General features: G+C 59.0%; 1 protein-coding gene across 6 annotated transcripts in view; it reads right to left on the reverse strand.

Moving 5' to 3' along the window:
- TRAPPC9 (trafficking protein particle complex subunit 9) overlaps positions 1-12,889 on the reverse strand; it is a 258,056-nt gene that overhangs the window by 155,273 nt on the left and 89,894 nt on the right. For all 6 annotated transcript variants that reach the window (XM_054590526.1, XM_054590529.1, XM_054590528.1 and 3 more), the window contains one exon: positions 11,412-11,536. In XM_054590526.1, coding sequence (XP_054446501.1) covers positions 11,412-11,536 — 125 coding nt within the window. The remainder of the gene's footprint in view (positions 1-11,411; positions 11,537-12,889) is intronic.

Genomic DNA, 12,889 nt, shown 5'->3' on the forward strand with positions numbered 1-12,889 from the left:
CGAGAATCACTCAGACGGGAGATGTCACCTGCCTGATGTTGCGCAGTTAGCAGGTGACGGTGTGGGAACAGGAATCCAGGGCTAGTCCACCCCCAGCAGCCTTGCTGTTACCCGTACAGCGCTGCTCCCACTAAATGTTCAAGTCAATCAATAAATAAAGCAAAGCCATACAAATGAATTCTTCCAAGAGCCAAAGGTCACTGTTTTGGCCTTCTCTCTGCATCACAGACCTTAATTTTATTACCCTCCCCTGTGGGCTTAAAAATCTTTTAGGAATACATCCCCAACACACACACCTGGATTACACACATGCGCACCTTCTGACGCATACAAAAGTCAGTATTCAGAGAGCCGAGGCCGTGGCTCCGGAAGACAACGGTCTGACTAGGGACCATGGGGCTGCAGACAGAGGCGGCCCAGCCCCCAGTCCCTGGTTGGTACTGCCGGTCCTCACACGTGCAGCGGGTCACCACCTCTGAAGCTGCATCGCCTGTGCACTGTTGGGGGTGGGGGGGCCGAGTAGTGACTGGGTGGGCGGGGGCGCCAGGTGTCCCACTACTGGGGAGGCAGGGACGGGCGCACAGAGAGAAACGTTAGGGCTCGCCCCGCGGGCCCAGATGCAGGCGGGCATCAGTGAGAGCTCCTGTTCACCGTAAATCGAAGGCGAGATACACGGGTGGGTAGCCACCTAAGCGCAGGTGGGCGGGCACGTGGACTAGTCCACACACCCCTCCCTGGCTCCGCCATGAGGGGCCCGGAAGCACTGTCACGCCAGAGCAAACCCTCCTGGCAGAAGAACCCCGAATAATCCCTCCCCCGCCCCGAGTAAGTCCACACACCCCCACGGAAGGCAGGCTACGTGCCCACTCGCCCTCCTCCGACCACCCACCCGTGGAGCGTGGGCTGCGCTTGCTGACTTGCTTCCCGGGAACTGAGGGCGGAGACTCGATTCTGGCCGACACCGCCCGGGGCCAGGTGACCCTCAGAGATCCCATGTGACGACAAGGGCACATCAACTCTGCCTGCCTCGCCATAACAAGGTCAGAAAGCCCCAAATCGAGGGACAGTCTGCAAAATACCTGACCAGTGCTCCTCAAGACGGTCACGGCTGTGAAAATCAAGGCAGGCCTGAGAAATGGCACAAACAAGGGCGCCTGAGGGGACCCGCAGGCCGCGTTTCACCGGCCTTCCTGCCTGGATCCGGAGACGGGCGAGGGTGGGCGGATAAAGTAGTGACACCCAAGCAGCAAGGCCCCACGTCGCTCCGTCTCACTCTGCGCAAACACGCGGGCTGACTCAAGATGGGAGTGACAGGCACTCTCTCTCGTCTCTGCCGCTTGTCTATAAATTTAAAACTATTCCAAAATATAAAAGGTACCTTTAAAAAGGATGACACGGAAATGAGTGTCCTCTCTGCGCCCCAGCAGCCTCGCGCTGCCAGGACGCCACCGCCAGAGCCCCCTGACCTTCACGGGCAGGGCGCAGGAGCGCTTGCACCCCGGGAGGCTGGGGCTGCCCGGACGAGCGCTCGCCCCTCGAGCAAGCCCGGCGCGGGGGGGCTGGGGGCGGGCAGGGACCCGCAGGCAGGCCCCAGCCCGCTGAGCGCACCCGCTTCCCCTGAACTGAAGCGTGGAGGTGGGAGGCCGCAATGGAATGTTTACAATGGGAATCCTTTCCACTTACTTATACAGCCTCCGCATCTTTACCTTTGGAATTGTTTGCTTTAATACAAGGGCCCTGAGTCTCCTCTCAATTCAGTTTCTGGAGGGACAGTTCCTGCCTCCTGCTTCCCAGCGACATGCTGCTTCACCGTAAAACCAAACTGCTCCTGGATGCTCCCAAGGATGCCTCGGCTGGTTCCTTTTTCTTAACACGCAGGTGATGGTATTTGACAACTTCTGCGGTGCGCCCCCGGGAAACCTCCCGGAGGCCGCCGCCCCATTCAGGGCCCGCTGCGCGCGCTGCCGGCGCCCCGGTCCCCCAGAGCAGCCCTGATCTCGCTCGTCGCACCTTGTGGCCACTCACGCCCTGTCAGATGGCAGGTCTCGATACAGTCATTCTTCCGCTGAGTCATTTTGATGCTGGTGACATTTTTGCACATCACATTCGACTCCCACCCAAGAGCTCACTGAGGGGGAGGGAGGAAAAGGCTGGCAGCCGGGGAGCAGCTGGCTCAGGGAGGCGCGATGGCGGGCGGGGCGGCGGCAGGTGCTGCCCCGAGGACGCCAGCCAGGCGGGCACAGGCACGGCCGCGTCTACGGCAGGCTCTGTCGGCGGGAGGGGCGGAGTGCAGGCAGGGAACGTAACACAGCCGCATCGGAGCTGTGGTGGAGCAGGGAGGCCTCCCTGGGAGCCATGGAAGGTTCCAGCACTGGGGAAAGACTCCAGACTCGCACTAGTCTGGGTCTGGGCCACGAGGACGCTGTGCATCAGCTGCACTCACCCTTACAAAGTGCCTGCTGTAAGCCTCAGTTTCCCCATTCCAAATGGAGCCCTCGCCTGGTTACAGGTTGTTGGAAAGACATCAAGAGTCCATTTCACGTGAGGCATCGAGCACAGGCCTGACCGGGCTCGTTCTTAGCCGCTCAACCAATGAGCGACCACAGCCTGAGCAGCGAAGGGCCCCCCGGAGGCAGACGGTACACACAGCCCCGGGGGACGCCCCTCCCCGGCTCGGTGGGGTGTTTGGACACGCCAGGGCCGGCGCGCTTGCTGCGGCGCCCGTGTCCTTACCATTGCCACGGTGCAGTCCAGGGTCCCACTCTGCTGTCACCTGTGAGCTAGCTGTCAGCACGGCGGATACCAGTGCATTAGCTCTGCAGCCTGGAGGGGTCGGCCGTGCTGTCAGATGCCCCCGTTGGGGGCTCTGAACGGTGTGGGGAAAAAACCCGACGGTGCTGGATTAAAGCTGCCCTAAGTGACACACGAAGCCAATGCGATGAGCGGTCCTGACTACGCACTGGTTTGGACTAATTAGTTAAAATAGAATTTGGGGGTCAGATGTGGGGTGTAAATAGTAGCTACACACAGTAGAATAAAAATTTACTGAAACGTAAAATTGAATAGCACTAATTGCACAAAGCAAGTTGTAAAACAACTGCAAGAAAACGAACTTAAAACCACAGCAGTTAGAACGATCAAAAACACTCATCCCTAGAAGCATCGTTTACGAAGAGGGTGTTGCAGGAATCTCGTTCATGTGGCATAAGTGCTCTGACCCAGAGGCAGCCCTAAGACTAAGAACTCAAATGTAAGCAGAAATCTCAGAAGATGGCCACTCCGTGGCCACCTGGGAAATCAGACATTTTACCCACGCATGTACCCCCTGAACTACTTTTAAAAAAATGACAGGGAACCTCCCTGAACAGACCGATGAGAACGCAGGTGAGCAAGAGGAGGCCCGGCCAGAAAGCACCGTCGACGGCAGGAAGGCCCATCCAGACAGCGTCTCTGGAAGGTCGGGACAGCGTCCCTGAGCACCTGGCTCCCGCTCCCTGTCTTCCTGCATCCTCCACCTCCAGCAGGGAGTCACGGACTCCCTTGGGCCACAACTGACACGAACGTGGCCACCTTCCCCGCACCCCCACATCTGCTGTCTCACGCGGACCCTCCCTGTCTCCTTCCCTGCAGCCTGCCTCAGTGCCCCGATCTGCCGCATCTGCTGTCAGGCCTGATCAGGAGTGCTTAACGTGGAGGCTAAAAGGAAAGCTACGGCGCGGCGCGGCCCAGCGGGGTCTGTCCCAAGAACGCAAGGTCGGCTTCACACTCGGCAGCCCATCCGTGAGAGTCCCAACAGTAACAAACTAAAAAAAAAAAAAAACACACACACACATGATCATCTCAAATGACCCACAGGAAGCATTTGAGAAAAATCTAATATCCGTTCCTGGTTTTCAAAAAACTGTCAGCAGAATTGGAATAGAAGGTTGAGAAAGGTGAAATAATTATCTTCCAGTTACACAGCAGCTTTTCAAGTTGGGCAAAGCCTTTCCTACGGCATCTGATAACTCCCTATGCATGCAGTCTTGCATCTTCTTGCTTCCTTTTCTTAACATTTTCTTCAGGGGCTGTCATTTGTAAAATGATCTTCTGGTCACAGGACATCTCGTGTTTCCTCGAGATGGACGTCAGAGAACTCTCCGGCTCCTGACCTCCTGGGCAGGGCAAGGAAGAAGAGCCAGGATATTCACCCTGGGTTGACAAAGCCAGCAATTTCCGGTGGGGGGCACCTCACAGCCCGCCGGCGGCTCCACGCCCACTTGACCGCCTGCCATCCTCGCAGCGGTCCCCTCTTCTCCTACCTCGCCTGTTACTGCCCCAATGCAGCGAACTGCCCCAAGTGTGTCACGGAAGGTCACTTCCGGCTTTTGCTGAGCCTGGTCCCCGGCTTCGAGCGCCTTTTCTCCATTCTCTGTGAGTAGGCCTCTGCGATTCTTCTAGTCTAGCGGCGACTCATGGGGCGTCCGGCGTGTGCTGGCACCCCGCACGCACAGGAAGGGAAACAGCACCATCTGCCTGTGTGCGGTTTGGTGCCTGGTGGCCAGTCAACCGCCGACAGCTCCATGGAGGGAGGACGAGGCAACACAGGAAGGTGCCAGCCACAGCAGGAACGGGGACGCAGGCCGCTTCCTATCCTGGGGTCTGCATCTGCTCCCCCTGAAGAACCCCCTGCGCATGCCGAGGATGGCTTGATTCCCCGCAGACGAGATGAAGCGACGGGTCCGCTGCGACCGCGCCTTGTGGAGCTGAGGTTCCCTCCCAGGCTGTTTCACCTGTTTCAATAGTGGAAATACTTCCAGGTTGGGAAACAGGCAGAATTCTTTTGTTTAATGTGGTCGATCTTCAAACTGCTTGGGATTTTCGAGGGGCCAGTGAGACCACCTAATTGTGTATGATAGCACATTTTGGGGCCGCCTCCTGGACCCCATGTTTTCACAGGCGGGGCTTCCCACTTCCTCACTCGATGCTAGCGTACGTGCTGCCTCGGTTCTCCTGCGGGCAAGGACACAGTGCAAGCACCCCTCTGCCGCCCCGCGCCCTCCCCGCTGTCCTCAGTCCCCACGCCATGCGCTCTCAATGCAGCGGCAGAGCTGGTGCCGGCGGCTCACAAGCCCTGCCCAGCACAGAGGCGGAGCCTGGGAGCCCAGGCCCTACAGGTGAACTTTAGTGACGGCATCAGGCCCCCGAGAGCCCTGAGCTGTGTGGCCACTCATTGTGACCTGTGCAAATGCCTGGACAGGGGCGGGGCCGGCAGGCTACACAGCTCCTAGACGGGCACTTCTGGTCTTTCCCTAAAACAAGCATTGTAATGCCCACTTTGACTTCAGTTGGATATTTACACTAGGGTTGTATCGCAAATGTTTAGGAAAACTCCCTCCCAGGCACTCAGGGACCTCAAGCAGAGCTAGAACATCACCATGTGCCAGCCTCCGCGAGGACGCTCGCCGACCAGTCCCACTAATGGTGAGAAACGCAGGACAAACGGAAGACGCTTCCACCTGAAGGCAGCGGTCACCACGCCGGCGGCGGCGGCCCCACGTGGGAACGTGTGAGCGATGCGCACTCCCAGGCCCCCACACGGCCAGGCCTACGGAAGCAGAAGCCCCCGGGACGGGCCAGAGCTCTGGCTTGCTGAGCTCCCACGAGAGGGCCCGCGGAGGCTCACGCTGGGGCATCGGTGAGCCCAGACGCTGCGTGTGATGGGAGGACCGCTCCACCGTCCCTTGGAAACCCCTCCTTTCCCGTCTGGTTCGCCCCCGTGACCCTTGCGGCGCACCTCCCATTCCCAGCCCCCGCACCCGGCACTGGAATGTCCCGGGGAAAGGAGAAGAGGCAGCAAGTCCGCACTTGGCAGCCATGCCCTGGCTTCAGCACCACCCCCATCCCCACAGACACGCCGGTTTTCCCTGCTGGCTGACGGCTCCACCAGCAGCGAGCCGTCCCATCCTGTCCCCTCCTGCTTTGCCACCAGTGCCCCTCACAATCTGACATCGTGCTACTGTTTGTCTCTCCGCCCGAGGTGAGCTCTGGGGCTCCCCCTGCCCCCACTACACCCCTACCACCCAGAACTGGGCGTGGAATGGTTAGTTACTAGGTTTGGGGTTGGCCAAAAAGTTTGGTTTTTCCTGTACGATGGTTCTAATAGTGTTTAGTTGTCTTGAACTTCATTCTAAACAATTTTGTTAGATTGTATTGTGACAGCTGTCATATCAGCATGCACTTTTTTAAAAAAAAATCAAAAATTGGCAGATTTTTGTGCAGCCATCTTAATATTGAAGATCGAAGACAATAGGCAACATTTTCAGCATGTTATGCCTTATTATTTCAAGAAAGGTAAAAATACAACTGAAATGCAAACAAAGATGTATAGAGAAGGTCCTATGACTGGTCAAATGTGTCAAAAGTGGTTTGAGAAGTTTCTTGCTACTATTGACGTTTGGGCCAAATAATTCTTTGCTGTGGGGCTGTCTTATGCATTGGAAGAGATCCAGCAGCGCCCCTGGCCTCCACCCACTAGACGCCAACCGTGGGAAGTAAGCAACATATTCAAAATACCCAAATCAATAAAGTTATTCCTGAAAATGAAAAAATGTGTCTTTTATTTTATGGAAAAAACTAGCCGGACTGTTTGGCCAACCCCGTATTAGCTGAATGGACGCAGGGAAGGCAGCGTCACAGGGCCCGGGGGACAAAGACCACCACGAAAGGCGGAAGCCCTGAAAGGGTCACGGGACCTCAGGGACATTCCCGCGACCTCTCCCCTTAGCACCGGCTCAAGAACTCCCCACGCAGCAAACTCCTCTTCTTACTGCTGGGTTCCTTATGAAATTTTGAAACTGCTAAACAGATTAAAGGATTCTGTTGAAGTTTTTATGCTTAAAGTTTGTAGAAAGAACTTCCCCGTCTCTGTAACTATTACTGGGACAGATTAGAAATCATTTGGAACTGAAGTGGATTTGCCATTTTCTAAGCTTTTCTTATCTACCAGGGCTAATAGCAGACACTTTCCTCCTTATTATAGCCCCAGAAGAAGTCCTATTATCTGCATTTTACAGATTGAAAACTGAGGGTCAGGTAGGCGAGAGAGCTTACACTCGCTGCTCTATAAATACAGCTTAAATCAATACAGAATGTTTTGTACCCCATAATAAGTTTGGAAACTTATAAATAGCACTAGCTTTGGATTTAGACATATCTGGGTTTGAATTTTAACTTCTACTTAGTAACCGCTTGACCTTGGGCATGCTGTTCGATCTTTCTGAGCTGCTCAATAATTTCCACTTGAATAACAGAAAGCCGCAGCCCTGGGCGCAGCAAGCGGGAGAGGCCGCGAGAAGCGCTGAGCCTGTCGCCCGCGGGCCCCCACCGCCCCGGCCTGGGCACATACAGCCGCTCGCTGTCCTGCGTGTGAACAAGCAGCGAGCAAGCGGCCGAACACGTTACTCCCGATGCATTTCACCACTCCTCCAGCCAAGGGGGGCCTTAATTCTGCTGCCCAGACCCCAAAGGGCCTATGGAAACATTTTTCACGTGTGACACAGTTAAAGGATTAGGCCATTTTTTGCATAACAGCTTTTTTAAACTTGATTACATTTGCTCTTTTCTTAACAGGTTCTTCCAGTCACTCCATTTGTAAATGCAATTGCTGAAGTGTGAACGCACACGAGAACCTCAGGAGCATCCCACAGTCCCTCAGCGTGAAGTCTAAAGTAGCACCAAGTATTTAGCATGAGCTAAGGCATCACCCGGGCAATGCTCACGTTCGACTTCACTCCAAGTGGGGCTCTCACTTTCCTGCCCAGCTGTGCCTCACCGGCGACGAGCGGCACGCCAGGCTCAGAGAGCCCCGTGGACGGGGGCTGCTTCACTGGCTACCAGGAGCACCGGGAGCGCCGGGGCCCGGACATTCACTGCAGGCTCAGCAGGGCCGGCCGCAGCCGCGAGGAAGTGACGGCAACACGAGACAGAGGCCAGAGAGACCGTGGCGGTGGGAGTGCAGAGCGGGCTGGGGGTGCAGGGAGGCGTGCCTGGCGCTGCCCGGGCCTCCTGTGAAGCCCTGGCAGACGGGGGGGCATTGGAGCTTGGCCCGAGGACCGGGGCGCGTGCCGGGGGGCCCAGGCAGGGACGCCGGCACAGGTGCAGAGCCCGGCGTGGCTGCCCCCGGGGGAGCTGTCGGCGCCGCACCGCTGGGGGCAGTGGGGGCTGCCGGGGGCTGCGGGCCCACGGGGTCCCCCCCGTTCCTACGCCGTGCAGGCTCTCCTGGGCACAGGCTGCTCGCCGCCGGTGCTTGTTCTGCATCAGTTACTGAGACACCTAGTTTCCCTTTCCAGTCCACGGACACGAGAATTACGTTTGTTGTGTTTCTAATGTCAAAACCGCCCTTGCGGTCACTCCACAGGTAAACCCCGCTGGTCACTATTCGACGCACCGCTGACCAGGACGTGCCACCGCTGACCAGGACGTGCCACCGCTGACCAGGACGTGACAAAGGGCTGTGGCGCGCCCGGTATCTTCGTAAGCTCCCCGCCCTCCGGAGCAGCGCAGCACGGCCTCGCAGGATGATTCCAAGTGCTCGCTCTTGCAGGGTTCCAGAAAGAAGAGTTTACACAAAATTCATATTACTCTTCTCCTAAGTGCTTCATAAAAGCCGTAAGTGAAAACATCCGGGCTGGGAATTTTCGCTATGGGAAGGTTTTAAGAAAAAATTTCTATTCTCTCACTGGCTATGGGGCTATTCAGATCGCCTGCGCCTTTCTCTGAGGAAGCCCAACACGCCCGTGAAGAAAGCACCCTCACTCCCGTGTCCCGAGGGGGAGCTGAGGGGCGGGGCGGCCGCGCTGCGGAGCCTGGCTCCCAGGAGGGCCATTTCTAACACGCGTCCACTCCACGCGGCCCCTGTGTCCAGTCCCAGGAGCCTCCCCGTGGTGTGCGGAAGAGCCGTCCTTGACCGCGGACAGAGGAGCCCAGTGCCGGCCGGGCAGGGAGGGCGCCTCCCTGGGAACCCGGAGGAAACGCGCACCCCTCCCAGCCCTAAGGGGCCTCCCCAGAGCTGCCTCACCGCGTCGCTCGGGTCCGTGGCAATGCCCCTCCTGACCGAGCACATTTCCCACTAAAACGCATCGTTCCTGTTTGGGGGAGAAGGGCTAGGTACCAAGCTGGACAGGGCCCCACCGCAGGACGGCGAGCCCCCGCCCACGCAGCTCCGCACCGCTCCTCAGAGAACCCCGCAGCGGACAGGTCCCGCGCCGGGAGACAGGGGCGGCCCTTCAGCTGTGCACCGCCCCCCCCAACCAACAACAGGCCCCGCGCAGACAGAGCTGAGCCGCCCCCGCCTCGTGCCTTCGGGCCTTCGGGGCAGGGCGTCCCTCCCCAGCCACGCCCTGCTCGGGGCCTGGCTACGGGACCCCTTCCCAGTGCGAGCTTAGGAGGAACCCGATTCCACCCTGCATTCCCTTGCCCCGCTCCCCTGGCGAGACATTTGCAGAAAAGGGGAAGCCGTGCCAGTGACACAAGGCACTGAGCACAGCCCCGGCCAGCAGGGCACACTCCGTAAATGTCGGCGCCTCTCCCTCCAGGCGTCTCGGTAAGTCACGCGTCAGGAGGGACCCAGGGCCGTGAGGAGAGCGGCACGAGTGTCGGTGTGGCTGACGGCACAGCCAGACACTGGGACAGAGAGACCCGAGGACCTGCCCCGCCAGCGGGACAAACCAAAGGCCTCGAACGCAGGACGGAGAGAGCAAGGGGCTCTGGGACTCTGTGCACAAGCAAAACACAGGACAGCAGTGGGGGAGAGAGGTGTCACCGTGCAAGGGACAGGAACGGAGGGACTCAGGTCGCATCGCGTCCCCTCCCGGAGCCTGGGCGCCCTCACACAGGGGGAGAAGTCCACCTACTGAGAAAGCTGTCATGAAGACTTGGAACAGCAATTTATGTACAAGCGCCCAACACCCAGGACGTACTCAGCCAGCGGGGGCCACGCTTAAATACATTTACAAACATTCACCTGTGTCGACACACATTTATAACCATCTGTTTAAGAGTTCACCATGCAGCTCCCAGTGGAAGAAATTCACCCCGCAGCCACCACGGCCCAGCCGAGCAGGAGTGAAGACGTGCCGGACTGTGAAGCCTGGCCCGGGGCCGAGGAGCTGGCCCGGGGGAGCAGGCCGCCGGGGGGGCTGAGGCGCAGGGGTGACCGGGAACGCGCAGCAACACGGCGGGCGGTTCTCGGCACTGCAGGTGGCCTGACACCCAAGGGCACTGTGCGGATGTCGCTCCTCCAGCTCATCCACCCTTGCTCCCTGCCACAGACCCCCGCCCCCGGCGTCGGCCGCCGCGCAGCACCGTGCTGGCGCCCTTAGGCACGCCTCTGCCTTCTGGTGGAGGGGTCTCCCATATGCGCGTCCCCTGGGCCAACACAAGACCTTCCGCGGGGGCCAAGTTGAGGGTGAACACTCCCGGGGTGGAGAGCGCCCCGCTGCTCCACCCACCTCATCACTGCAGGGCCCCAAACGGAGAAGACTCGCCCCTAAAACCCAGCTCCTTGTAACTTCAGTGTGACCTCTGCCCATCAACAGCAGCTTGTTCCTTCCGGCCATGACCACACCTCCGACAGCGTCCCTGTCCCCCTGCCGCGCAGCCCCAACTCCTGCAAACCAGGGGCTCAGCGCCGGCTTGGCCCCGGCCCGCAGGCTGGCCTCACCAGCCACTGCCCCGCAGGGCGGGCACCACGGCCGTGAGCAGCGCCCCAAATGCCTGGCCCAACAGCATAAGGCGCTGCCTGCCCCTGCTGCCAGCTGCTCCGGCCTCAGTCCCCTTCCTCTGCAGGGTCCCCAGGCAGCTCAGACGGCAGAGCCTTCCCCGCCGATGACCGAGGCCCACAGCTCAGGTTCAGACACCCTGGAGCTCTGCGGACACAACCGCCTCCGCTCACCCGGAAGCCCCGGCACCTCCGCTTCGCACCGATACCCACCTGATGCTGCGCATCCTCTGGCTTCCCGAGCGTTTATAAACCAGTGAATGGAAGGAGTTGTCGAAGGAGTAGGGAAAGTTTATGGGACAAACATCTCAACAGAGGATAATAATCTAATAAATACGTTTTTCAAATGAAGAAAGAGGAAGAAAATATTCCACTCCCATCAGCGCACACCTCGACTGACCCACACACTCCCGAGACTTCATGGGAAAAAGAGGCAGCGACACCGGGACACGCCTCCCTCCTGATATGTGGCCCCTCGGGCCTCGGACGGGCTGCTCCCCAAAGCACGGTGCCGGCCGCCCACACACGGGACTCGGCCATCAAACGTGCGTCCGTTTCCCTTCTGCACAACGCCCAAGCTGCCCCCAAAAAGGCCGGCAGGAACCACGAGCGTCAAGCCACGTGGCTGGCGGCACGCAGGGGACCGACTCACCTTCACGTGGCTCGGGTCCCCGGGCTTGCTGCCCTCAGGCGGATTCGCGGGTTTGCTCTCCACGCGCGGCCGAACGACCTGTCGGAAGGGACTGCACAGCGGGAAGCCGCTCACACTGATCCCATCTGGAAGGTGAGAACAGAGGGCGTGAGGAAACGCGTGGTTGGGGTTTTTAACGTAGGAGAGTTGTTCAAAAAGAAAGGGTGACTGGAAAGAGCCTGCAGCCTCTCCTTCCGGCTCCATGTCCATCGCCACTGCCGGCGGAAGCCCCATGAGGCGCGGTCGCGCCTGCTGCGGAGAAACGGCGAGCCGAGAGATGCCGCCGACACGGACCTCCCCGAGATGCCTGTGGACCCCGAAGTGTTGACCAAGAGGTTGAGTGCGCGCGCAGGGCCTCTGACCTGTTCACAGGTGGGGAACACTGGCCCTGGTGTCCCCCAAGGAAATGCGGGGCTGAGTGCCAGGAGCTTCGGGGGGACCCAGAGGACGGTGCACCGAGAGAAGGGCAGCCTCGCAGGGACCAGGGCCCGGGGCCCGGGGCCCGGCTCGGGACCGCATCTGTCCTGTCCCGGGCTCCAGCACCCCTTCTGCCCAGCGTTTTCCCCACAGGTCACACCCATCCTCTTCTGTGACGCCCCCCACACCTTATCACCCTGAGACCAGCACCCTGAGTGCGGCCTGTATCCAGGAAGACAGGCAGGGGGCCGGGGCTGGGGCCAGGGGAACAGACCAGCCAGGGGCCTGGTTCCCAGCCGCTCCCCCGCCTGGCTAAACGGCCTTAGCTAAGTGACTTAACCTCTTTGAGCTTTAAGTTCCTCATCCCTAAAGTGGGAACAACCACAACACACAAACTGCAGAATTATCTGGAAGAGTAAATTAGTTATTGCATATGAAGTATGTATTGTAACCCCTTGCAAGCATTCAACAAAAACCGCTATTGTTGTTATCACAGCAACTCACGCACGCCTTAGATTCCTTACATGACTGTAAACTCCAAGAAAACACTTCCTGTCACTTTCACTTCTGCATCCCCAACAGCAGCTGGCACGGTTCCAGCAGATCACGGACCCTCAGGAGACAGTACGTGAGTTAATGAGTCGCAGGGTCAACTCTTGATACTTAGTTTATACACCACGATCAGCAACTCCGTCACCCCAAAGCCCCACCCAACAGCAGGCCCCAGGTCAACGGAGTTTTGGCCGGTGTCTCTGTGTGAAACCTGCCTGCAAACACCCGACCCAGCGGTCAGAGCCACTCGGCTTGCCCGAGTTCTCTCCCCCCTCAACTCTCGCGGCACCGCGGGCAATGCAGGCACCGCCTGTGCGATCACTGCCGCGCCCACAGCGCCCGCCATGAGGAGCCGGTGAGAGTCACACAGCCGTCTGCAAAGCGGAACGGCTGCCCTGTTCGGCGCGTCGCCCAGAACCAGGTCGGGCGGAGCCTGCAGTGAGCACGGCACGCAGGGCCGGAGACTGGCC

Source organism: Pteronotus mesoamericanus, unplaced genomic scaffold (genome assembly GCF_021234165.1).
Source record: "Pteronotus mesoamericanus isolate MK-2021 breed Mesoamerican mustached bat unplaced genomic scaffold, CSHL_Meso_final scaffold_174, whole genome shotgun sequence".
NCBI classification, from domain to species: domain Eukaryota; kingdom Metazoa; phylum Chordata; class Mammalia; order Chiroptera; family Mormoopidae; genus Pteronotus; species Pteronotus mesoamericanus.